This window comes from Epinephelus lanceolatus, chromosome 14, assembly GCF_041903045.1.
Source record: "Epinephelus lanceolatus isolate andai-2023 chromosome 14, ASM4190304v1, whole genome shotgun sequence".
Lineage (NCBI taxonomy): Eukaryota > Metazoa > Chordata > Actinopteri > Perciformes > Serranidae > Epinephelus > Epinephelus lanceolatus.
In genome coordinates, this window is record NC_135747.1 from 32,676,606 (window position 1) to 32,704,307 (window position 27,702).

Consider the following 27,702-nt stretch of genomic DNA (forward strand, 5'->3'; position numbering starts at 1 on the left):
ACTCCAGTGCTACTCAATGCATGTGCAAAAGCATTGAACTTTGCTTCTGACTCCTCCGCCTCTCCCCTCTCTTTCTACACCTCCCCCTTGGACCCCTCCTCCCTCATTCAGCTCCCTACTCTTGACTCCTCAGGCCCCAGAAACACCTCCCCCTGTTAAATGTTCTGCTTTTCAATGAGTGCACTTGCTTATTTATCATAGGGTGCAGCCCCCGATCCCAACAAGTCGTCCCACCACCCTCAACCTTGACTTTAAAACCCTAAAAACAGGGGTGGAAGAAGTATTGGCATCTTTTACTTCCGTAAATACCAATACAACATAAAGTACTCCACTACAAGTAGAAGCCCTGCACTCAAAATCCAAGTTGAGTAAAAGTACAGAAGTAGTAACACCTAAATATCAAATGTAAAAATGGTCTCTCTATAACTAAATATTTGTATCGTGATGTTAATACTAATGTATCACTGCTTACCCAACGTTTTTACTGGTGTAGCTAGTGGAGGTAGAAATAGTTTTAATTTTTAGTTTTAAGTTTGTCACACCTCAAGTTTCTTAGGTTATGTTTGTTTATTTTTTTGATTCATGTTGTTTCCTGTTTTACTTTGAAACCCACATCTCCTCTCCTTTCAGATCACTTCACTTCCTGCCCCTTTTGATGACTTCACCTGTGTCTGATTGTCTGTCCCACCCTGATTAGCCTCACCCGTGTCTCCTTATCTTTCCCTTCACCAGAGTATATAGTATGTGTCTTGTTTTCTCTCAGTGCCACTTAGTCTTAGCACCTTGTGTCTCTAGTGTTCCAGCCTTTTATTTCACTGTGTTTTCTTGTTTTTTTGTGGATTTAGCCTGTTGACTCTGCCTCCTCCTCATCCTTTTTGGATTTGTTTGCCTTCACTGATTGTCCCTTTGTGTACCAAACCTACAGTTTGACCAATAAAGACTGCGTTATTTTACCTGAACTGTCTCCAGAGTCGTGTGTTTGGTCCACCAGTTTTTAGCTTAGTTAGTTTGTAGTAGGTTAACTACACATTAATGTTTTTTGGAATATGCACCTCAAAGGTGTTTTAAACTGAGTAAATAAAACAATATTTTTACTCGGGCACCTCTACATGGTGGAGCCTGATTGTCTATTGTCTATTACTTCAGTTTAAACTGTGCAAATACAGCTACATCCTGATTAGTGCAGAGAAGTACATGACATCACTTCTTTTCAAGCTGAGTCCCACCCACTTCAAACTAGTGAGAGGAACTCAGACACAAATACAAACACAGGAAATTGTTGCAGGAGAGGAATTTGAGCCAGGAGACGAAACTTTTGATTGACTGGTCCATCTACGTCCCAACCCTCACCTATGGTCATGAGCTCTGGGTAGTGACCGAAAGATTGAGATCGTGGATTCAAGCAGCTGAAATGAGTTTCCTCCGTGGGGTGGCTGGGCTCAGCCTTAGAGATAGAGTAAGGAGCTCAGACATCCGGAGGGAGCTCAGAGTAGAGCCGCTGCTCCTTCATGTTGAAAGGGGTCAGTTGAGGTGGTTGGGGCATCTGATCAGGATCCTCCCGGGCGCCTCCTGTTAGAGGAGTGTAGGGGACGTCCCACTGGTAGGAGGCCTCAGGGCAGACCCAGAACACGCTGGAGGAATTACATATCTCATCTGGCCTTGGAACGCCTTGGGGTCCCCCAGGAGGAGCTGGAAAGGGTTGCTGGGGTGCTTTGCTCGGCCTGCTGCCTCCGAGACCCGGCCCTGGATAAGCAGATGAAAATGGATGGAGGGATATTGCAGAAAGTCTTGTGTTCATGTTGGAATCGATCGCTCATAGCTGCATCAGAAAATAGGTATTGCAGGGCCTTTAATGTTGATCTTTCACTAATGATACAAGTTTTTATGAGGGACAATGTAGCTGATTTGACAGCTAATCTATATGTTGTTATAGCAACAGGGAGAAAGCAAACACATTTCCCTATTGCATTCAATTTTATTATTCCACTTTAGGTAAAAAAAAGAAAGGAACGGAATAATAACAGTAGTTTTAACAGTAGTGCAAGGAAGGATTCAACAAGGTTACATTCATTTTCCAACAACTGACTCATCATAGGGACTAATATGGGCCACATTCAGGAGGACAATATAAAAACCTACATGATTTGTCAATGAAATCCCACCATCAATCAGTTGAATCAAATTGTGTAGCACCTTTTCACAGTCTTAACAACGTCAGTTCATTTAGAAGCTCCTGGAGAGACCCGGTGCATCAGACCGTCAGGATTCATAGACACAGAGACGTTGGTTGAGGTGAGTCAGGACAGGAACTGAGAGATGAAGGTCACGGCCTGGTGAAGGTCTTCTGTCAGCTCCTCCGGCAGCGTCAGCACCACTGACGTTAAGCTTTGAGTTAGTTCTAATATCCTGCACAGAGAAGCAGCATATGGTCGGTATCAGATTGTTGCTGCATTAATCATCATCAGCGTCACATTTTGGATTTTGACTCACCAGTTAATGTAGTGAGCTGCCAGCTGAGGTTCATGCCTGGAGCCTTCCTCGACCACCAGAGACTGTTTCATCTGTTTGAAGTTGGCCTCGATGTCTTTCTTCATTTCAGAGAAAGCCTTAATTCCTCTGAAAGAACTCAAGACTTGCTGCAAAAAAAGACATCAAAGTGTGTAGTGGAATAAAAACACAGAGGTTGATGAATAACAGAAAAGAGCTGAAACGTGATAGTTGTGATTTATTCTCCTTACGTAAATAACCGAAAGCTGGTGAGCAATGTATTTATGACTCCCAAGGTGCCTGATATCTTCCTCTAGCTGTTGACTCAGCACCAGGAGCTGGTTCAGTTTGGCGATGTGGAAGAAATATTCTGCAAAAGAAGCATCAGCACATTAGTTAGGAATGTTTTTTAATAGTAGGAACACCCACTTGGCATAAGGATCAGAATCAATCATTGTTGCTTCAACTACAAGGCATCTGAATATAAAAATGCCAAGAGAACATCGACACCACCAGGAAAAGAAATATTTAAAAAGGACCAAAAAATAAAGCACTCATTAAGCAGAATAATCCTCAAGACTGTCTGCAAGTACAACACGTTTTTGTATTTCCATCTATGGAGTGAAACTATGGAACCGTTTGAATATGGAGCTCAAGAAATGTCCAAATATAAGCCAGTTTAAAAAGGTATAAAGAGATGATTTTCACAAGGTATAAGAATGAAGGTGTTTGACTATCAGCAGGTGTTTGCTCTCTATTCATTCATTTATTTATTGCCATCAGTGATGTGACTAAGAACTCAAGGCCTCCAAATTCCCCACATCCCAATCCGATCGAGCATCCATTGGGCATGCCGATACCTTACCTCACGACCCACAGGACTCAAAGGATCCGTCGACAACGCCTTGGTGCCAGACAACACAGGACAATCCCAGCGGTGTCTCCATGCCTCGACAGGTCAGAGGCCCCATCACAGATCGGACTTGGCTCTGATCTGTCGAGGCATGGACAAAGGACCTCTGAGGTACTGGTTTGTCCCAGAGATGCTCAATCAGATTAGGATCTGGGGGATTTGAAAGCTAGGTCAATGCCTTGAGCTCTTTGTCACGTTCCTTGGACCATTCCTGAGCAGTTTTTGTGGTGTGGCATGGTGCACTGCTGTGCTGGGGGGCTACTGCCATTGGGCGAACTGTTGCAATCAGTGCGGCTACTTTGTCTATCTCAATGTTTAGGTGGGTGGAGTGCGTAAAGGGGCATCCACATGAATGTCTCCCAGCAGAACATTGTATTGCTGATGCAGTGTACATAGTTTGTGTATATGTGCATAGCAAGCAAGACATATCTGTCATGATTGGATAAGGATATGAGATGAGATTATTTTTTGAAAAAGGTATATAATTCCTGAATTCAGGCTAGCATAAAATCTTTTCCATGTCTTTTTAAATAAAGCCTTAGAGATAGGGTGAGGAGCTCAGACATCCGGGAGGGACTCGGAGTAGAGCCGCTGCTCCTCCACATCGAGAGGAGAAAGTTGAGGTGGTTCGGGCATCTGGTAAGGATGCCCTCCAGACGCCTCCCTTGGGAGGTGTTTCGGGCATGTCCAACGGGGAGGAGACCTCAGGGCCGCCCCAGGACACGCTGGAGGGATTACATCGCCCGGCTGGCCTAGGAACGCCTCGGGGTTCCCTCGGAAGAGCTGACGGAAGTGGCTGGGGAGAGGACTGTCTGGGCTTCTTTGCTGAGGCTGCTGCCCCCGCGACCTGGACCCGGATAAGCGGAGGACGACGAGTACGGGTACGAGTCTTTTTAAATCTATACACAATCTGTCCATATGCTTCTTGCTCCTGGCTGGATAAACATTTACATTCAATTACCGTCCATTGGCGGCCTCTCCAGCATGTCCACCGGGCTGCCTTGAATGAGGAACACCTCTACACGAGGAAACATCACTGATAGACCCACCATGTCCAGGTAGTCCTGAGGAAACACATAAACCCTCTGATTTCTGGTACACTATGTAACACGAATACTCTGCTATTCAACAGCATGCCATAATGGTCCTGTTTTTTTTTTAACACTATCATTGGATGTGATACCTCCAGCTGTGGCATAGGCTTTGGTAGATGTTCAAGGCACTGCAGCATCTGGTCGAGAATCTCTGATCCTTGTGCCTGGAAAGTGTCGGACTCCTCTGGGCTGCAGCCTTGTCCTAACTGCTCCTGGAACTGTAACACAGAAACTATGTATAACAATGTCACGCATTAATGCATTAATGGACTTAAAACCTTTTTTTCAAGTCTCGGCATGTTGGGACACATCATGATTAAACTGGCAATGGCTTTCTCACGTCTAATGCCACATTTGAGTGCTGTCGTAAATGTCAGAGTTACAATATGGGACAGGATCACAGGGACACAACAGGATTCAAAAGGATGTCAAAAATGTAAATAGGTCCAGGAAAATATGAAGTTGGCTGAGCCCAAAATGTGTGTAATGTTCACAATTAATTAAAGAAGGTAATGCAAGAAGAAAACTTGTGAGTGCCTGACCTACATGTGACTAATAGCACCGTAAATAATCTCAAGAAATTCAAATTAAAGGCAACAAGCAGAGTCGATTCCTTAATTTGTTTTGCTGAAGTGGGGCTTTTCAGTCGATGGGTTTCAAATCAAGCAAGTGGTAAATTATGATTTAAAAAAGCTTTAATTTGCTTAAAACTAAAGAAAAACTGCCGAAGAACAAATTAACGATGATGGAAAAGCATGTCAGAGTCCTAATTGTAGTTGTATGCACATTCATTTGCAGCCCATTATCAGATGCATGATGTATGGCCAACATTAGCTGATATAATTAAGGTGCTGCACACCCAGTGCTCATTGACTCCTGTTTAATGGCTGTGTGTTGTGCACTGGTTCATACATTATACTTCCAGTATGCTTGTTTATTTGCTTTAGTTCTGCTGATGGAAATGCACATGGGGCTAATTAGTGCTTTGATGGAAAACGTGACCTTTACTTAAAGGGACAGTTCACCCCAAAACCAAAAATACATATTTTTCCTCTTACCTGTAGTGCTGTTTATCAGTTTAGGTTGTTTTGGTGTGAGTTACTGAGTGTTGGAGATATCAGCTGTAGAGATGTCTGCCTTCTCTCCAGTATAATGGAACTAGATGGCACTTGGCTTGTAGTGCTCAACACACCAAAAAAATACATATGAAAAACTCAACAGCAATGTCTCTTTCCAGAAATCATGACCTGGTTACTCAAGATAATCCACAGACCTTGTTGAGAGCAGTTTCATGTAGGAACTATTTTCTTAAACTACATCAGCCGACTGTATCACCACACAAAAGGAAGCGTGCATCGTGCTAGCTCACCTAGCATCACTGGGCTAGCTAACATTACAGCTCAGCCGACATCTTGCGCTGTCATGAGCACGAGCCTCTCGTCCATGAGTAGATGCACACTTCCTTCTGTGTGGTGCTACGACTCATGGGTGTAGAAAGAAAATAGTTCCTACATGAAACTGCTCACAACAAAGTCTGTGGATTATCTTGAGTAACCAGGTCATGATTTCTGGAAAGAGACATTGCTGTTGAGTTTTTCAAATGTATTTTTTGGCGCTTAAAGAAAAAGTGTGTAAGATTTAGGGGGATTTAGTTGCATCTAGCAGTGAGGATTGCAGATTGCTGCTAAAACCAGCTGAAACTTCTGGTTTGATTCCTCCAGTGTTCATTGTTCAGGAGAGTTTTACTGAGAGCTGAATTATCCACAGAGGTCTCTTCTTCTCCAAAACAAACAGACCAGGTGATTTAAACTGGTAAAAACACTGAAAAGAGCAGTTTCACTTCAAAAATCAATGTTTCTCTTCTGCTATTAGGCATGTCGCAGACGAGGCACCAGCCCAGCACCTGCTGATGTGCACTTGTGTATTTTCTCTGATAACTTAATGTGTGCACACGTTGTTTCTGATCCAGACACTCAGGAGGTTTTTACCAGGAGCCAAATTATCCACAGATATCTCTTATTCTCCAAAACAAATGGACCCAGTGAGGAAAAAATAGGGAGTGCTGAACTGGGCTAAGGCACAACGAAGTAAATTTTAAGAAATAGCTCACTCAGTGTAAAAGTCCATGTCTCAGGCAGGCAGTCCAAAAATGCATCTGAGGCACTCTGTAGTAAAAACTCTTTTATTAGTACATGGATAAACCAAGGCGTTTCAGCTAGAGAGTCTTCATCAGGGTGACGAAGTACATGATTTAACTGTTCATTGTTTTTATTCATTCATTTGTTTTCTGTCTTTGCTTATCCTGTTGAAGGCCTATCCCAACCGATGTTGGGCGAGAGGCAGGGTACACCCTGGACAGGTCGCCAGACTATCACAGGGCTGACACATAGAGACAGACAACCATTCACACTCACATTCACACCTACGGACAATTTAGAGTCACCAATTAACCTGCATGTCTTTGGACTGTGGGAGGAAGCTGGAGCACCTGAAGGAAACCCATGCTGACACAGGGAGAACATGCAAACTCCGCACAGAGGGGCTTCCCCACCCTCGGTCTGAACCAGGAATCCTCTTGCTGTGAGGCAACAATGCTAAACACTATACCACTGTGACACCAGTTTATAATTTTTAATAAAGGATTTTTAACTACAGTCCGAGTGCCGTGGATGCATTTTTGGACTGCCTGCCTGACTTTTACGCTGAGTGAGTTGGCCAGTCGTTGTTTTTTATCTTTAAATGGACACGGTGATTTAAAAACACTGAATAAAGCAGTTTCACCTTGAAATTCTGTGTGTTTCCAATGCTACAGTGGCTGATGTTAAAATGTGAATGGCCCTATCTAGAGCCAATATTTGGTTTGTTTGTTTGTTTATTTGTTTGTTCTGGGCCTCCGTAGAAACATGGTGGTGCAACAATGAGGACCCTCTACCTATGCAGATATAAGCGACTCATTCTAAGGTAACGAAAACACAATGATTCTTATTTTCAGGTGATTATACACTAAATAAAACATACTTATTATATTATATTCCATTTCCCCGCACACCGGACGTTTAAACCAAGTGCCATCTAGTTCCATTATATTCAAGAGCAGGCAGACATATCTCCAACACTGGACAGCTCACACTGAAACAACCTAGACTGATAAATTGCCCCTTAAATAAACTAGACTGTCCCTTTAAATTCCACTTAACAGTTACATCAAAAACTGATGAAAACTAAGGGGAAAGTAAAGGAGATTAATGGCTGGGGGGGGGGGGCGGGGGGGTCACTACCTGCTGCATCTGTGCCCTGATGAGGAGGTCCAGCTGCCCACAGAGACACAACATCTCCAGCCCCACCTGCTCCGGACTCAGGTGGACAGGCATCAGAGGTCTCTTCACCTGTAGCTCCACTGACCAAATGACAACCAAAAATCAGTCTGACACCTCCCCATCTTCCATCCTCTTCACAACAAACACAAACTCACAGGAGCAGCCTATTAAAACAAGCTGTCATCCAGCCTACAGGTTCCGGGCAGGATGGAGATGTATAAGGGCTGAAGGGGAGTGGTCAGTGTGTTGAAATGAGACGGAGCCAATTCCTGCAGGGCGCACTCCACCAACATGCAGACACCAGAGAGATGTCAGTGTAACTGCTGCTACAGAGCAGGATGAAACAATGCTGGGACTTACCTTTGAAAGCTTCATGGTAAACGCAGGGCTGACAGAGCGGCTCTGATGTCCTCACTGCCATATCTGACCTGTTATTATCACTATTATTCTCCTAAATGCGTCCCGCTGGTGACAGCCATAAGAAGCTCATAAAAGCAAAGTCAACAGCCAAACTGAGGCCATAGACGGAAAATAGATAAGGGTCTATTCATTTATCTTATTACATCTGGTCGGTATCTAACGCAAAGTGGTGCGTTCGAGTGTCACACGTTCAGTCAGGGTGAATAAAAGCCCGCACGGTGTTTCCTCAGCCCTAATTCTTCATTTCCGTGCAGGTGTCGATGCTCAGGCAGAAAACATCCTTAACACCGAGAGGATCCATGTCGCTATGTGATAAAACACACACTCACACAATGTCCACGCCCTTTGCAACAACAGCCGTGCAGTCACAGTCTGTGATTTGCAGTTTTGAACGCCCCCTCGCCCCCCCACACACAGACTGAGCCTCTCAGAATGATGTCATGTTTTAGAGATGAGGACCACAGCATCACTTGGTGAGGATGCAGAGCTGCTCTCTGCAGGTCTAGCACGACAAAGACACACCTGAGTGAAGTGGAGGGAATTGAATAAGTACATTTACTCAAGTGCAACTGTCAAGTGCTTGAGTATCTTCATTTTATACCACTTTATACTATTTTTTTAGGGAGTTAATCTGCAGATTATTCTTTCAGTCTATATAGTATAAAATCTTCCATCTTACCATCATTTCAGACCCACAGTTATTCTGTTTACAATCAAACCGCAGAATAAAAATCTACACTATATCAATGTTCATTAGAGAGAAGAGACAATATGAAACTAAATGTGAAGTGTGAGTGTGGATATTAGAAAAAATGCTGCACAACTGCTTTTCTTTCTCAACTTTGATCATTTCTGATCCATTCATGAATTTATTCATTAAAGTTTGTACGTCAAAATGTCCTAAGATTTAGTTTTAGTACATCTTCTCTGTATATATTTAAGGAATAGTATCCTTATATTTCTTGTGTTTTCGGATAAGTATCTTTGTCCTTTCACTTTTTCTTTTTAAAATAATTCTTGCAAACGCACAAATAGAAACCTGACACATTTTTGAACCTGCTCCTGCACTGTAATTTGAGCATCTGTTATTAAATACAAATCTTTGCAAACCCCCAGAAATAAAAGACAGGGTCAACTATATGACAAAAGCTGCCTCTTATGAGCCAGTGACGACTGGGATGATTGACGGGGCTCAAAGACCAATCTGGGGGGATTTGGGGATTTATTTTGCATTGTCTGGGGGCCTGCAAGTGTGATTTTTGTTGTGTCTTGCTCTGCCTATTTTTTGTATTTATTTGATTTATTTTTTAACTAGGGGCGGCATGGTGGTGTGGTGGTTAGCACTGCCACCTCACAGCAAGAGGGTTCCTGGTTCAATCCCGGGTGTAGGAGCCCCTCTTTGTGGAGTTTGCATGTTCTCCCTGTGGCAGCGTGGGTTTTCTCCGGGTACTCCGGCTTCCTCCCACAGTCCAAAGACATGCAGATTGGGGATAGGTTAATTGGTGACTCTAAATTGCCCTGTGATAGTCTGGCGACCTGTTCACGGTGTACCCTGCCTCTCGCCCAATGTCAGCTGGGATAGGCTCCAGCACCCCCGTGACCCTCAAGAGGATAAGCGGTTAGAAAATGCATGGGTTTTTTTTTTTTTTAACTATTTTTAATTTGTTTATGAATTTAAATGTAGTTACTTTGTTTTTTTTGGCAGACTGGGACTGGTGCTGTACCTCTTGTATGGATCTTTATTACCCTTTTTGTATTGTATTTTTAATTTTGTCAATTGAATGTCTCATTTCATGCATAGAACTGTCACATACCAACCTAACCAAAATAAATAAAAATTAGAATTATATATATAAAAAAAAAAATAGCAAAAAAGATCTTTGCCAAAAAAAAGGACAAATCACCTTTTTCTTATTCAAGCACTGCAGTTAAGGATAAAGGTAAGTAGTATATGTCTAATTTTGTGCAGAAGCAGGTTGGGTTAATCTAAATTTTGCCAACAGTTTAGTGCAAGTATAACGTGATAAGACAGTATAAGGCTCAGTGGTATATTTTAAAGTTTGTAACATCAGAAATGTGGACTTTCACGCAAGAGATCTTGACTCACTGAGACAAAAATAAATAAATAAAAGATGGATAAAGTTAAGTAGATAAAATGTTTGTTGCAATTAAGTCTTTACAAATTCAAATCAAAGATTATTTAATGACTTTTATGCTCTAAAATTAACATTTTAAGACCTTTTTGGGACCTGCAGACACCCTGAACGAAGCACTGATTACATGTTAATGCAGGTGCTGGGCTATTACTAATTACCAGGAATAAACTAAAAAGGCTGCATGTGCTTGCAACTTATACACGTCCAGTTGAAATGGTTTGACATGATGCACACGCTGAGGTGGCATTTAACAAAATAGAAGAGCTGAAAGAAGTCAAGAATAAAATATGAAAGCAGTTGCAATGCCACAGTAATAATGACAATGACATATATATATACATAACAAACTGGTAGGGGCTATTTTTTATAACATATATTTATATTTGTCGCCACTACGTCTGTACTTGTGTTTAAGTAAAACTTTTGCAGCAGGACATTTACTTGTTGGAGTATTTTTATACTGTAGTATTGCTACTTTTCTTCAGTGAATGATCTAATCCTCAAAGCACAAACCAACTCTGGGCTTGGTTTATTAAATAACAAAGTCAGACAGGAAGTCTCAAATCCTTCAATCAGGACTCAAAATGGGTCTTAATAAAATACAACTGGCTTATAAAGTTCGTCACAGTTTTACAGTATCCAAAGAGAAAGTCTGAAATAAAAATGCAGAGGTCTCGACAAGGTAAAGGCAGGAAAACATTTAAATAGTGTGCTAAGGAATATATTTCCTGATACTATAATAGTATCAGTCTGGCGTTACAAAAAACAAAACAAAAACAACTGAAGACAATTCTCTAGCAAAAATCGAACTCACCTGATTCTTTCAACACTCAAATATACAACAATAGACATATTTTCGTAAACAACCTTAATTTCAATAGATAATCTTGTTTACAAGTGCATCTGGAGGAAAAATAACATTTATATCCTTTTGCATCAAACGCCCCGCCCCGTCCCCGTCGTCCATAATCTACCTGTGAGCTCCTATCAAGAATAAAGACTGTGGTCCACGACTGTACATATTCAGCTCCCTTTCATAACAGCTATTATACATCAGGTCGACAGTCCAGTGGCTGAAGCAGAGAAGACACATGCTGGAGCTTGACATCTTGGGACCACATTTGTTGCTCTTGTTTTCCTTCTCGGCTCAGAGACGAACGCCTCCTCAGTCTCAGAGGGACTCCAGTTGAGTTCAGGTACTCTGAATTTGTTGTTTCTACTGACGAGTGCCGTGCGGTAGAGTCAGGTTCGCCATCAGCTCATGAACAGATGCAAATATCGTACACTCACCTAAAAAAAAAAAAAGAAAATACCCAGTGTCAGCGAGTACAGATAACAACACTGATTATTCAACTGAAACCAGTTTAGAAAATTTGATACCACTTGTTTTAATACAGTAAATTATTCAGTGTTCATCAGAGCGTGAGTCTCACCCTGTCTGGCTGGGTGCAGCTCATTAAACCTCTTCAGGATATTAGAGACCATGAGCGCTGCGGCCCCAGAGGAGCTGTGCTGTCTGGGGATGTCAGCCTGCTGAGTGAGGCCTGTGGCCATGTCGTACACAATGGGCACAATAATGCTCACTGGCTCCTGGGGCACTGGGATACGCTGGGTCAGCTGCAGCTGTGAGACAAACAAAGATAAACACAGAGACAGGTTGTTTCAAATTATGCTACACAAGTATAAATATGACTTGTGTTGTAGTTGTGGAGAGAGAGTGGTGAGGCTCCACTGGGACTTACGAAAAAGAGCATCTTGGACTTGAGCACCACAGCGATGGTTCCAGGAGGGGCAATGGGGGGAGCACTGGGAGGGATGGTGAGGCAAAACTGGACGTTCCACTTGAGCTGTGCAGCCTGGTCAGGGAACTGCAGAGAAAGGCAAAATGTATCAGTGTTTCCCATCTGAGTGTCAATAAAAAATATACTACTTGGGCTCTGATGCAGTCGCCTCTCTGTCAGTTGTCACCACTCTGTCCCGCCCACAGCACTATCTAATTGGTTACACCTCTTAAGTAAAAGCCTATCAACTCTGAAAGGTGCAAGACAGATTGAAGCTGCTCCGGACAGCGAGCAGAGCTGTGTGTTGAACATTAAGGCCCAGACACACCAAAGCAACATCAAAGAACTAGTGGCGACAAAAAACGACTGTTGCATCGCTTTATGTCGCCTGTGTCTCGGCCAAAATGTTGCACTTGAACACCCTGCAAAGATGACAGCCAACAGCCAACTAGCATGTGAGTGCTGCACCTGCCTAAAAGGAAATAACTCTCCATACCAGCAGACAGCGATAGTCTGCTGGTATGGAAATAACTCTCCATACTAGCAGACAGCGATAGTCTGTATTTGTCATTCAAAAAGGGAAACCAGACGACTGGCGGAACTGACTTAAGATGCTAGTTAGCAACCTGATGTTGAAAGAACGAATGATATTTACCGTATGCTAGCTAACAACACAAACAATTATGAACCGTTTCTGCAGAAGGGCTCCTGACTTTACTTTGCTCACTTCCAATTCTTTTCTCATGCATGAAGCTGAACTACCAATCAGAGAGATTTCATCAGAGCTGGCTGAAAGCCGATTCAACATGCTAAATCAACCTAAAAACTGGCAACAAGGGCCTAATAGTGCCAACGGTGCAGGACACACCGCAAAAACTAGGGCCACAGATGCTCACCTGTGGCCTCACTTTAACCAACGGCGGACTGTGGGCTCAGTGTGTCAGGGCCCATAAAGGCAGTAAATATTACTGAAGCTGCAAAAACAGACCGGTGATTTCACTGCACTCTGACATTAGTTATAGTAGTTACTAGATGTAACTTGAGTTGTATGAATTAAAGATCTGTAAGGAGTGGCACCTGGACGTGGGTGAGATATGTGACCAGATTATCTTAGTTTATAAAAATGCAACAAAGTAATGATTTAGACATTTTACACACTAGACGTTTATAACATGGACTTGCCGATGGACATTCAACCCGCACTGAACCCATTCATGAGTCAGCTGTCACTCTGTTTGTCTCTGTTGTTAGAGACTTACATCTGCAGTGTAGTTCATACACTTTACTGATAAACCACAGAATTATACAGTGTAACATTGGTCTTAGTGATCATAGGAAGTTTTTGTTTTGCATCAAAACTTCAACCCCTTTCAAAAAAGAAACAGCTACCCACCAGTTCCAGCTTCATGATGCGCACACAGTCCCTCAGGATGTTGGTGGGCGCCCCCAGCAGCTTTGTGAAGGCATTTAGAGTGTTGTATTTGAAGGGAGGACCAGCAACCTAGAAAGTGGACAATAGAAGATGAGTCAATGGGATAAAACAACACGAGTGCACGTGTTCCTGTGAATGCTTAAAGGCTATCCCTGTTAAATTGGTCTTCTCATCAAACTCTTCAACTGCATATTCATGTGCATCAAATCGATGAATTAGGCTTTAAGTGGCTGCTGCGTATTCTTACCCGTGTCTCAAAGAACTTCTCCAGCACCTGAAGCTCCTCCTGGGACCAGGGACCTGTATTCTCTGGAGTGACTTTGAGCTGCAGTGTCTGATAGTTCTTTGGGTTGAGAGCCACACGGCACTTGAGTACGTCCGTCTTGAACATGATCACGCCCGGCTCGTTAGAGTTCACAATAGATAACTGGACGAGAGTTGACAGAGTAAGCGAAGTTAGGGGAGAGCAGAGCACATGATGTAATCTGAGGAACAAAAAAAAAAAAGGGCAAGGACTTAAGTCCCCAAAATCAGGATAATCTGTGCACCACTTACGTTGGCCTCCTGCTGAATGATCCTTTGTAGGTGCCGCCTCATGATAACTGAACCCAGAAAGCGCTCGAGTGGCGAGCAGAGGTAGCTTCCTGCCAAGCCTGGCACCAGGCAAGGAGTGGGCGAGGGGAGCAGAAGCACATGCAAGGCATTGTGGGTGAGGATGGTGGGAATGGAGGCAGCCCAGGGGCGCTGAGGTAGCTTACGGGGTGGAGGCATACTGGTAGGCATGACTTGTGAACCTGAAACAAAGACAGAGGGAGAGAGGAGCTGAAGAGAAGCACTCAAATATTTTTACAGATCAGAGTCCTGCATCGGGTCGGGTGCCCATCGGGTGAACGACAAAAAAAGGTGATCTGCCGCTGGCATTTCGTCTTAATTTTACTTCCAGGTTCGGTTCTGCAGTGTCACCGAGTTTGTGCTATAGCTTGTTCACCAGAGAGCACTGACAGGTTCAAGATTCAATACTTTATTTCCATATAAGCATGGACAGTTAGAATTAATTTTTCAACTCTAAAATGTCCCACACAGTTTGTACTTACTGGTCCCGGCACGTGGAGAATGAGGGTCGGGGATAGGCGAGTGCAGCGATGGGTTACCAGGGGACATGCCATGGATCCTTGCCCCAGGAGAAGGCCCTGAGACCTGGGGTGAGCCTGGCCACTGGCCCCTATGGCTGGGAGACACCATGGCATATGGAGAGCTGGGGTCCAGAGCACCTAGGGTGAAGGAGAGACCGCGGTGAGCGACAAAACAACTAATGTTACAACACAGATTATTACACCACTGTGTGCCCACTAACAACAGGATATTTGTCATATGCTTGCTACACTTCAGCCCATTCCAGCCCTTTTGTCCAGCAGACCAGAATCACCACCACGCTTCCCTGCTGCTTACCGTGGGGACTGGCAAAGCTGGTCTGGCCCATGGCTATGCCCAGAGAAGACGGAGACGGTGTGGGCCCGAAAGGAGAAGGTGCCCTCAGAGCTCCACTAGGGGAGCCAGAGGCATGGATGTTCCCTGCACACACACACACATACACATACCAAAGGACTCGTCAGACTCTGAGGTTGACAAGTTCTTCCCACACACACTCACTCACTCATGTACACTCATGCTAAAGCAGGGCGGAAGGGCTGTAGTCTCTGGCTGGCGGGCTGAGATGGAGAGGAATGGAAGGAGCAGGACTAAAAGCATGCTTTGTTTCCTCTCAGCTGTGAGGCGTCTGCATATGTTGCATGAAAAACAACCGATCTCATGGTTTCACAAAATTAAAATGGGCACACATGGTTGCTCTTCCTCGTTCTCGGTCACAATCACACAATTTACTCTCGCAACAAAACAACAGAAGTCAGCAGGGAGGTTGATGGCAGTGATGTGATTATTTGTCGGTCATAATCCTGTATGGCAGCTTGACAAGCTCAGATGATACAAGCAACACCGGATATCATTCACTCACATGTACTTGGACAAACACCATGCTTGATAATACCTGGTGACTGGGTGGGCATCATGGATGGCGAGGGAGTTACGTTAGCGTGGTAATTAGGCGGCGGTGAAGTGAGAGGAGGGTAGACACCTCCTGCACCCCCTCTCATTGTCTGTGGCTGCGGTTGAGCTTGCAGCTGGTTCATCAGACTATCCATCACGTCTACACCCACAGGCGAGGGTGGGTTGTCATCTTCATTGACAGAGCGCCTGCGAGCATCCTGATTACTGTCTACAAACATATTCAGGAATGTCTGGAAAGAGGAAAGAGAAGGACAGAATTTAATGTAAAAAAGCTGAATTAAAACGATTGTAAGACTGTATACCTGCAAACTAAGTTTTTCCACTGGTAGGACTGGTGCTCTCCTCTGAACATTTTGGGTGTTAATAACTTATATTTAAAAGGGGACAAAGTCATGTGCATCCTGGGCTGTCATGATGCATTTATGGGTCATAATAGGGGTGGCTAGTTTGACCAAAGAGTTGCAAGTGACGGCTAACTTTATGTAGAAACATCAGACGCTGCCTAAGGACGACCTGAGAAGTACATTTCACAGGTTTTGCAGGTCACACTGGTGCTCGTAGCTACAAAATTTAGTAGCACTGTCTCCAGAAATAGTCTAAGTGGTCGCAGTCTGGAGCCTTTTATCTTGACGACTCTTGGAATCCAGTTGTATTTTTTATTTTGTGCCGATTAGAAAAACCTTTCCAGTTCTTAACAGTGAATATAAGAGGTTTTCACACTGGGGTGATGACAAGGGAAACATGTAGTTATCTTATATCAGCATAAAGACTGAGAGCAACCAGCCTGGTCTGAGATGACAAAATCTGCCACCACCTCTAGAGCTCATTAATTCACATGTCAAAAATTCTTTTAATTAAAACAAAAACCAAAATGTAAAAACTGTAAAAATGTGTGGCTTCAAGGGGTTACATGCTGGAATATTTCTTGGTCTGGTGCAGTGACTTCCTGGAGTTTACGCTAATAACCTGGCAATCTCACGGTGATGACAAGACTCCAGAGGAGTGACTGTAGAAGTGCTGGCAGACGTGTGTTAACTTTGGACAGAGCCAGGCTAACTGTTCCCTCATTTCCAGTCTTCATGCTGAGCTAAGCTAACCAGCTGCTGGCAGTAGTTTTATATTCACTGTACAGACATGAGAGTGCTCTCTCGTCTAACTCTTCACAAGAAAGCAAAAAAACTATATTTCAAAAAATGTTGAGCTATTCCTTCAGCTCATAAACAGTTACTTAAATTCATAGATGTCCATTAGAACTAAAAGTCCAGGATTTTTTTGTCAGGAAGTTTAGACAGAAACTTCAGCTAAAGAGAAACGTATCCCTCTCCCCATATTAAGTCTGTTCATTGACACCTTTACTGTGCCGCTAAGTCTGGCATACCTTGAGTCCAGGAGCTGGGTAGAAGCCCTCTACAATCTTCGTGTTGTCAAATAGACTGTAGGCTCCGTCTCTGATGGCGACCACACCACGGCTGCGGCAGTAGATGTCGATGCAGTACATGTTTCTGAACGCCAGGCGGATGTGTGTGGGTGACTGGGGTAGGATGGAGAAGCACTGATAGGCAGTGTTGGTGCGCTGGGTCAGGCCCAGCATGGGCACTGTTGGTAGCTTGTTAATTGCATTTAGAGGAGCCTGTGTGTCAGAGAGCACCTGGGGAAGATGATAAACAGAAATGATAACAAGGAAATTACAAAGAACACTAAAATAAAAGAAGGTGTGTGTGTGTGTGTGTGTGTGTGTGTGTGCATAGTAGATGGTGTGTGAAAACTTATTAGGTAGTTTAACGAAATAAATGAAACCTTAAAAGTCACTGGATGACTTGATCCAGATATAACAAGTGCACATGTGCATGTTGCAGCTACATTCTCAAAACTGTGCTACTGTGTACCTGCAGCAGCTGCATCACGTTTGGACTCTTGTTGAACATCTCTTGTAGCTGATGGAGGATGATATTGTGGCAGTTGGAGCAGCCAGAGTTGGGCCCCACAGTGCCCAGGGCGAGGTGGAAACGCTGGCTGTTGGAGTTCCACTGGATGGTGACGGAGCTGCCCTTTGTGGTGCCGTAACACAGCACCAGCTTACGGTAGTTGTACAGCCGCACCTCTGAAAACAAGCTCAGGTATGATGGCATCTCTGAAGGGAAGCAGTAACAAGGTGCAGCAGTATTAGATTGGAGTGTTTCTTTAAGGGCCTTAACTAACTGTAACTCTATTTCTACACACACAACTTAGACTTACAAAATCACACCTGATTGCTCTAGTTTTTTTTTTCAGCACAAAGGCAAAACCAGGCTGATAAATCAAAGTTTGTTTTACTTTGCCAACTCCACTGCACATCCCTACACCTGCAGCAAAACAACTAGTGACATAATGATTTAAGATGAACTGACTTTCATCAGTCATCAGCTGTACAGATGGTTACGCACGTACCTGGCAGTGCTCGAGAGAAGTTGAGGACACACTGATACAGCTGACTGATGGCGTTCCAGTCATTAAGGAACATCTCCACCACCTTCCGCCCGCCCACTGGCTCCGACAGAGGGTTTTCGTAGGTCAGATACACGTGCCGCGTGGAGGCTAAAGCAGGGGACAGATGGCTTTGTTTAGATGCAGGGCCGTGGAGCAGATGCAAAGCATAAATGTACATAATGTTTAATGCAAAATATTCTATGACAATGAATTTGCTACACTGAGAATTTTCATATCATGTGTGAGTGTGTTGATTTTATTAATTTGTTTAATGGTCTTACTCCACTCTCAGATTGTGACCTAATTCTAGGGTGTCATCTACTTTCTTGACAGAGATTGTTCATCTTAATGAGGGTTTTATGGACAAATCAAGCCAAAAAAATAAATGTAAATTTTCAGTGATGAACTTGGAACACTGTATGTGGCGTTCACCTTGCTCCTTGCTGTGTGTGCTGTTCAGAGGGCAGTTGGCCAGCATCAGTTCAGCCACCCAGGTTCGGTTGTTCCTGCCCTGCAGTCGGAAGGTGCAGTCCAGTAGGGACCGATCTAAAGCTCTCCTGGTCTCCTCTCCTACACCTTTACACGGAGGGATCCTGCAGGAAGAAACAATTACACTGCATAGTCACAATGGTGTTGGTGAAGTTGATCATACTCTGAAGAAAAAGTACATTTAGCTATCATCGTGTGTGCATATATTCATGCATGTGTGCTTGTGACTTACTTTAACAGACGAATGGCATGACTGCTTCCATCTCCCTCCACTTGGACACCCTGGTTTGGGATCTCCATGTTGGACAGCTACTCAAAGACAGACAAGACAATTTAAGTGTTAATGTTTTTGATTCATCTATGACTGGCATGATGATTAAAACCAAGCACTGTGTCTTACCTCTGTCCTGAGGCCAATGAAAGGCATGTTGGTGTCGCACATCGCTACTAGGTGAGCCAGCTCTTTGTTGAAGGCACACATTTCTCCGGACCGCTTAGGCTTCTTTGGCTCCGAGTCCCCCTGGTCCCCAGATATCTATAGAGCAACAGAGACAAAAAGAAGTGGATTAAAGGACACGAATGTTTGTATTAATTCACCCAGCACCACTAAATTCTTGTGTGATAAAATATGCTGCATTTCATAATAAACAAATGAATGTTTGGTGTATAACTACCCCAGCACTGACTACCTTTCTTTTAGTCCCAGGTCGAGCCCCTCTCCCTGTTGTGTCCTGAGCGAGGTGTTCTAGGTTGGGTTTGAAATGCTGCAGGAGCTGTGCACACATGGGTCCGTCATCTCCTTCCAACTGAGACACAGACAGGAAGGAGTACTTGTACTGCAACGCTGTGGGACTGCCAGGCACTTCAAGCATTTCCACCAACTACAAAAAAAGAGACAGAGTGTGAACAGAGGAATTGGAAAGATCGTCACTGTCGTTGTCAACCCTCTCAACACGTCATTTTGGTTGAGCACTTTTTAGCAATATAATGACTGAGAAACTCACAATGTAGTACTGTGGAAGACGTGTGAGCTTAATGAAGAGTTTCTGTTTGGACAAGCTGCCAACGGGGTGGGACGCCGAGTTGGACAGGTGAAGGACATCAGTGCACACAGTGGGGAGGTGCTTCACAGACTGTCGACAGCGCTGCTCCCCCAACCAGAACCTTGCCAAAGAGAGAGAGAACGATGACATCTAAATGACATCTAAGTTGCAAGAACTCCCAGATTCATATCTCATACTGTTACTCACAGCATTCACAGTGTTTACTAGTGCAAGATGGGCAATTCAGAGCTGCGGCAATCTCTCTCAACACTCATCTTGCCACCTGCTTAGCCAAGTGTTGCTACTGACAGCTATTAGTCAATTTTGACAAGCATGAAGCAGGCGTCAGACTCTGGCGTCTACTGGTGACTCTGAACTGCCCCTGCTACCTTTTGCCTGTGCCAAAGAATACTTTATACAGCCAGCTGTGAATGGACATGTTAATAGCTATTTAAAAATTGAGGAGGTGGACTTACTTCAACTGTTGAAGCCAAGATATGATGCGCTTCATATCATCGTTAATGGTCTTTTCAATGTCGTCCAGCATGGACTGATCTAGAGAGAACACACCAGGGTTTTATGTTGAGCTGAGCATACAAACCAAAACCAAGGACAAACACAATAAACAAAGATAAAAAAAAAACTAGTCATGAGTTTGTGTTTGCTCTTACTTACCTAATCCATACAGCATGGGCTGAAACATGCCGGAGTGCAGGTCTACAAAAATGTGTAAGCACTCTGAGCGTCCACAGGGCTCAAGTATTGGAATAACAAGTGTGGGTAAAGCAGTCTCGATGAATGCTGAAATAAACAAACAGACGCTTGAGTATCTCTTTTGCAGATGACTCTAAACCATGGCTACAGTACGTTTACTGACAGAAGGTAAATGAGAAATGCATGACGGAGCACATCTCTGTAAGCTAATGAGAATTTTGTACATGTAATTCATCATAATTAAGAACAAGAGAACATTAGATGTTATTCAGGGTTAAAATGATGCTGCCTGCATCTTAAACAATGCCTCTTTTCTCAACTGTTGTGACTGATAAGCACATGGTTGCTGCTGCTGCTGGAGGGGACAACACTTGTTTTCTGTGTATTTGCTCCATTTATAGCTAAGAATGTGTTTAAAGCTGGGGTGGGCAGTTTATTTTTGGCGTCAGAGTAAAAATTTCCTGACAATATTTCACCACATTGTAATTCAAGTGTTCGGAGCAAACACTTGATTTCTTCACCTCCTCTTGACTTTGTTTTCAGGCTTAAGAAAATCTAGCCTGTGATAGGAGACTCTGGTCATCACAGGTCATTTCAAATGCAGAGGTACATGCATACCCCTTCTGTGAAAGCCTGATTTAATGGTGGAAAATCCTACAGAAGAAGTTGCTATTTCAGCATTGGCGACATGTTTACATTGCAAAACAACCCAAAATAGGTAGACAGACTTATCAAAAAGAGAGTCTGACAATAAATATAATAAACATGTTAATATTAGCAAAGCATTTCAGAGATGGACAGAAAATGTTGCTAATAGTTTAGCCTTCTGCTAACCAGAGCCTTTGGCTATTCAAGTTCATGTTTACGTAGCTAGCTAGAGCCTCGAATCACAGTATGTCATCTCAAAGAGCTTTACATGCTCACAAGTTTGCAAAGAAAACAGAACAGAAATTCTCATATAATTGCAACTATATAATTGCATCAGGATCAAAATCATGATCAAGATGATTAAAATGAATTTCTAGTATTTGTGCAGATTAATATATGCATGCTCATCTGGTGGGAGGGGCTTAGGACAGTGAGGGGAAAACTGCAGGGGGAGGGCTGCAGTGAGAAAACTGCCTACCCCAGCTTTAACTGAATTAATGAAGAAAAAGTTGAGGAAATACTAACAGTTGTCGCTGGGATTGCTGGTCTTTAGGATGGCCTTCAGTTCCTGTAGCTTCTGATGGGACCGGGCGTGCACGCTGTCAATCAGAAGTTTCTCCACTGACAGATGGTCAATCTAAAGAATGAGTACGAGACATTATTAAATTAGAGGAAATTTGTGCAATAAGATAAACTGCCATATTCTTTAATACACTGAAGACATATCCGCCTTACCTTCATAGCTCTCTCCATTAATTTGGAGTCACAGGCCGGGAGAGGAGGCTCGTGAGATATTTGTAATGGCTTAGATCCATCTGATTCATCAATCTTGATGGTAACTTTGTGTACTGAGGCTGTACCTGTTTTCCTACCCAAAACCTGTTGGCTGGAGGAGCAAATTAAAATTGTATGAGTGCATTCTGCCCTTTAAAGCTCTGTGTCATCATTTAATTTAGGAGATTTTTTAAGAGAACACTGTGCTGGGATATATGTGTGAGAGCAATTCACAAAGTCTTACTTCCAGACGGTGAGCGTGAGGTATTTTGCGGGCACATATCTCTCCTCCTGGACCAGGTCACCCCATCGCTCTCTGATCAGCATCAGCGTCTGAGAGTGGAGCACCTCTAGCTGCAGTGACAGACAGAAGGAGTCTGGAAACAATGCAGTTAAGGAAAAAACAGAGTGTGGGAAAATACCACATCCAGGTGAACAGAGAATTTTTTAAAAAGTACTATACACATCCTTTCATTAACATTCAAAACACACTCACACACATATCCCCAAGACACATACACTTTGTTGGTAAAAAGGGGTGTTTGTGCGCGACACAGACTGCTCTTTGACACGGTGAGCTGCATTGCTGGCGTTGGTGGGGGAGAGGCAGAGCAGAGATCTACTGATTAGCATTGTGATTAGCACAGTCGTGCTCATCTCGCATGCTTGATTAGGGTCTTTGATATTAGCATGAATGCTAACAAGCTATTGTGTCTCTCCACACTTTACCACAGACTGATGAGTGATAGGCCTCTGTCTGTCTGATAAGAACAAATCCTCTTCTTTCTACAGTATATGCAAGGGTTATAATGGCATGATGAATGACAAATTATCCATGCCTGACAATACCAGTGCTAGGTGAATGATTAATATGTTGACATGCATTTTGTAGGAAAAATAATGAAGCAATAATTTCACAAAAGCATGGACACATGCAAAAAACCTTTCAGTTTCTTAGTATAGTGTTAACAGCAGTTGGAAACACACATCTCCATAAGGAATTCATGACACCTCAAATGACCTGACTGGGTGACAGGTTGTAGTGAGAACAGTGCTGCCCTTTCCCTGTCAGCAATAAAAGGTGGTTGTGTTGTTAGAGAATGAAAAAAGAGGCGATTAAGAAGGATGCAATTCTGCAGCTGGGTTTCTCATTGGAATGCTGCGAGCGTCCGCTTGACCAGTCAATACTCTATATGCTCCGACACACACTCCCGCTCTACTGCGGTAGTTCACATCAGACTGGGACTTAAGCCAAGAGGTTTTGTGCAGGCCATACACAAAATGCAAAAACGAGGAAAGGATACGCAAGCAGTTGTACATGTCCTGTAGGGGTTTTTCATCTGCACACAGACGTGCCTGGACCAACTCGTGGATGAAGTTCACCTGCAAACTATGGACCAAGGTTCGGCCATCTGTCCACATGAGGAGGAATGGGGGAGGAGCGTGGGAAAGGGGTGACAGACAAACCAGTTAAATATGAAAGGTAAAAACATTAACAATTAAGTATATTGTCAGTCAGCTTGTCAATGGTACCCACTGTGCTGTATAGCAGAGCTGGATGAGTGACTTACCTCCAGTTTCTTTGTCCTCCACCAGAATCTCCAACTTCAGCAGTCTCCAGGGAATATCAGGGTCATCTCCCATCACTGTCAAAGTGGCCTCAAACTCTCCTTCCACACGAAACTTTACACGCCCATTAGCTATACCGAATACACACACAAGCAAGCACAAAAATAAGATATTCTCATTACCGACATGGCTGAAAACAAAGTGTTAAAGGTCCAGTGTGTAGGATTTAGTGGCATCTAGCTGTGAGGTTGTAGAACTGAAACTTCTCCCATTTGTCAGGCATGTAGGAGAACTGTGGTGGCTGGTGTGATAATGCAAATGGCCCTATCTAGAGAGCCAGTGTTTGATTTGACCATTCTAGGCTAGAGAGCAACATGGCGGACTATGCGGAAGAGGACCCACTCCCTGAGTAGATACAAATGGCTCTTTCTGAGGGAGTAACTAGAACATGATTCTTACTTTCAGGCAGTTATAAATTGATGAAATTATAGTTACGTATATTATATACCATTTCTGCCGATAGATGCCACTAAACACTACACAATGTACATTTAATTTAATTATGAAAAAGATTATCAGATAAAATATATCATCACAGGTTTACACAAGCTGCTTACCAACTGTGAGATTTGCTAACTGGGGTGGTAAGTCTGTGGTTACAAGGCGATGTCTTAGAATCTGATTTAGCTGGCTCAGGGTGGTCTGCTTCTCAACCTTTGTGATGGGGTCAGGAGGAATGATCTTATCCTACAAAAAGGGACACAGACACAGAATCAAAAATGGTGACAAAAGTTGTTTAAAGCCAGTCATTTGATCTCTAATCATCTTTTCATTTGTGATTAGCAGTGTTAGCACAACAAGAAAAGAGATATAATAGACTTACTCGTATACATGTTGGCAAGCGTGGGTATGTTCCTGTCGTGAGAACATCAATGGCAAAGGGGATGGCGAAGCTGGGCAAACGAGCATGTACCAGGGCATCTCTGGCGAGCGATGCCAGCCTGTCAGCTGTGTCCACAAACAGGATGGTCTGCTGATCCAAGAAGCTGGAAATCATCTGTCACCATGGATACAATGAAGAAAAATAAGAGTAAGCCGATTTGAAGTGTGTTATCAAAATCCACCAAAACAGGAAGTCAAATCACACACAACTTACCGCACACTTCTCAACTTTCCCTGCATTGCTTGCCCACTTCACCAGGGCTAGCAGCCGCACGAATAGCTGCCTGGTGCGACTGGCAAACTGGACGATCTCAATTTTCCTGTAAAAGAATGAGCAGGTAAAAGTTAAACAAAATTTTGCTCAACAGAATGAGCAGCTGAGGAAGTGAAGATTTGTGAATGAAAGGGAAGGAAGCATAACGTTACCTCTCCATGTCTGTTTTTCTGGGAAGTCTGCAAGAAAAAACATTAAAACATTATTCACTGCTGCTATTATCTTTATCCTCAAGGTAGAGCAACAGTCATAAACTCTGTGTATCCCTGTCTGAATCAGCTTTGATTACTACGAATGAAAAGTTCATCTTGTCAGTTTGCAGCTGGTGACCAAGAAGACAAGGATCTGGCTTGGGGACAGTAGACTGCATCAAATGGTCCACCATAAAACCACATAGTTATCGCCACACATAAACACTCATCTTGAATAACAAGCCATTAGTTATAACTTTAGGATCCTCAGCCAGATGAGGATGTGTTGTTTACCTGTACGCCCCCTCACGTAACAGTAGCTACCTGTGCTATTATTTATTAGGGCTCAATATGGGAATAATATAATATGGGAAAAATCCTCTCCAAACTTCTAAATTGGTCCCAACTTGTGGTCCCGTTAGCTTTTATTATAGAAGCTGGAGGAAGAGCATCATTTGAGTTTGCTAGCATTAGCCCGCCGGCTAGTTAGCTTTGAGGCCTACAATGCTAATCGTTACTCACAGTTCAGCCAGCAGGGTAATTTCATGGTAGGTCCTCTGGAGAAGAAACTCAATAAGCAGGCTCAGTCGGACCCCCTGTGTGGCCGGTGCCCCGGGCGGTGGTGGCTGTGGACCCGACACAACCGGACCTCCGAGTGGGACGAGCTGCCCATCTGACCCAATCTGCACCGGAGCCATTTTACAATGACGATACAGGCTAGTTAGCTACGGCGATGCACACCCAGCTCCTACAACGGACAACTATCGAGTTGTAGTGGCTAACTCCTCGTAAAAACACTATCTTCGCAGCCTCACAACATTTCTTTCACCAGACGAGCTTCTCGGCACGGACTTGGTTTCCTTGTTCGGCAGAAAACTCAGCAAATGGTCCAAATTTGGTAACTCATTACGGAGAAGGCTCAACGGCGCTCTGCCGCCATCTTTGCTGTCGGGAATGCCTACCACAGGTCCGGTGGCAAAGAAAACCCAGACAGGAGCCCTGAGGAGCGAGTCAAGAGTGTCTGCTCATTATGGTGTCTTGCGACAGGTTACTGGTTGCCAGACTGGTTTGAACTGGGACCAAACTATTTGTCAAATGCCAGGTTAATAATGCCTGTATGTTAACAGGTTTAGCTTTCTAGCATCTAGCTAACTTATTCACTCAACGCGTTCTTCAATCTGTTGCCCTGGTAACAGATGAGCAGTGGTTGACAAACGTTACTCAGATTTATTTTTTTATTTTTTTATTTATGTTCATTTTTAAGAAAAAGTAGCAATACCAAAACTGAATAATACTTGAATAATACAATTAAAAGTTTTATTGAAATATATATACACACAAAGTATCAAAACAAAAAGTATTTATTATGCAGAATGTCCCATTTCATAATGTAAATTATTGCAATATAATCTGATAAATGATGTATATGTTATTGTTGAAACTGGTTATGGTGGGGCTAATTTTAATTACATTATATATCACTGTGTGGCTTAATCAATAATAACATGTACATTTGTGGAATGGGTTGGAAACAGAAATTAAAGTGCGTCATATACACAATAAAATTAAAAAATATTTAAACACAAGATATAAAACTGAAGTATGAACACCAGAGTATACCTGAAATGTGTTTGGGATATCTGGGCAGACAATAGGCCTGTATAATGTATATATACTATATATCGCTCTATATAATTGAAAGGGAGCGGTTTCAGCCTACACCTTTTTCAGTCCTGTTTTAATGCTAAACAAAAAAACATTAACTTCATGTTTATGTATTGTCTATCTACCAGTATATTTGTGTTTTATAAGTTGGAAAATGACCGTAACAAACTAAAGTAAACCAAACATGTCATAATTTATTTGTCTGTTATATTTTGTATTTTGTATATCAATAGCTCTATCAGAAATCTATAAAGTAGCCAAACTAGTAGCCTAACTAAATGTATCAAATAAATATACCCCATTTCCCACTGAAATGTAGCGGAGTAGAAGTATACTATAAAGTAACGTAAATGGAATTACTTAGGTAAAGTACACCTGCCTCAAACTTGCATTTAAAGGAGCACTATGCCCAATTTCAGAATTCATGTTTTATTCCTGTGGTCAAAGACAGTCCACACATATTAGTAAACGTGAACAGCTCTCTCCCAAATCCAAAACTGGAGTGCTAAAAGTCAAATTTGTGATGTCATTGGGTATAAAGTCTGGAGCCACTCCATAGACAATGAATTGGGAAAGACGTTCTAGATAACACTGAGAGCACCCATGGAAATGTGCTGAGTGTATAAATACTTCCTTCTCTGGTTTTGAAAGAGAGGGGCTGATGCTCACAAATGTTAATTCAACTTTTCTAGGCCACTGAAATAACAATTCTTATCTTAAGGGGCTGATCCCCTTTAAGAACAATAGGCTACTTGATTGAAGGTAGCCTTCTTTGTTACTTAACACTACTGCAGATGACAGAGTAGGTAAACAAATAGACACGTTGACTAAAAGTCTATTGATAGAGATAACTCAGTCTTCAGTTAGACAACTCTTATCCTATCTTTAACACCTGATATGTGTTCAATACATTTTATAACCAAGACTTGATTACAATACCTATTATTAAATCAACCGTTTTTCTCTAATGGTATGTTGTCTCAGTAACCTTGAAAAGCATTCAAATTTCAAGAAATATTTAATAGGTTAGGAGGTCTGAATATAATAATAAATTTAGTTTCAGTGGTTTGATTAGAGGTCAAAGTTCATATTTGTTTTACTGCTACATCCCCACTCTTACAGCCAGCTAAGCCCCTCTGAGAAGGACCCCTTCATGAAAAAGGGGTCATTAAAATAATATTTAATATTACTAACTTAAGTCAGGGAGGTTCTACTTTAGACCACAACAAACCACAGTCAGAGCGCTTTCTGAATCATTCTAGT

General features: G+C 42.9%; 2 protein-coding genes across 3 annotated transcripts; both read right to left on the bottom strand.

Moving 5' to 3' along the window:
* Nucleotides 1-1,955: 1,955 nt before the first annotated feature.
* Nucleotides 1,956-8,605, bottom strand: LOC117251115 (uncharacterized). Its single transcript, XM_033617104.2, has 7 exons — nt 8,172-8,605; nt 7,773-7,891; nt 4,584-4,712; nt 4,362-4,464; nt 2,739-2,857; nt 2,491-2,636; nt 1,956-2,406 (listed from the first exon to the last, which is right to left on the bottom strand). The coding sequence occupies exons 1-7, from the start codon at nt 8,230-8,232 to the stop codon at nt 2,298-2,300; spliced, it is 786 nt and encodes a 261-aa protein (XP_033472995.1). The 5' UTR covers nt 8,233-8,605; the 3' UTR covers nt 1,956-2,297.
* Nucleotides 8,606-10,888: 2,283 nt separating this feature from the next.
* Nucleotides 10,889-25,724, bottom strand: med14 (mediator complex subunit 14). 2 transcript variants are annotated; one of them, XM_033618043.2, is made up of 29 exons: nt 25,297-25,724; nt 24,736-24,762; nt 24,524-24,629; nt 24,251-24,424; nt 23,985-24,114; nt 23,370-23,498; nt 23,103-23,210; nt 22,043-22,175; nt 21,760-21,910; nt 21,550-21,661; nt 20,338-20,463; nt 20,139-20,217; nt 19,624-19,783; nt 19,309-19,500; nt 19,020-19,154; nt 18,852-18,928; nt 18,563-18,723; nt 18,092-18,238; nt 17,551-17,795; nt 17,043-17,312; nt 15,645-15,894; nt 15,050-15,172; nt 14,695-14,871; nt 14,156-14,394; nt 13,848-14,027; nt 13,562-13,669; nt 12,130-12,255; nt 11,821-12,010; nt 10,889-11,677 (listed from the first exon to the last, which is right to left on the bottom strand). In XM_033618043.2, exons 1-29 carry the CDS (start codon nt 25,470-25,472, stop codon nt 11,604-11,606), a joined length of 4,305 nt encoding a protein of 1,434 aa, XP_033473934.1. In that variant the 5' UTR covers nt 25,473-25,724; the 3' UTR covers nt 10,889-11,603. The 2 variants fall into 2 exon arrangements, with proteins under 2 accessions (XP_033473934.1, XP_033473935.1); XM_033618044.2 differs by lacking the exon at nt 15,050-15,172.
* Nucleotides 25,725-27,702: the final 1,978 nt, after the last annotated feature.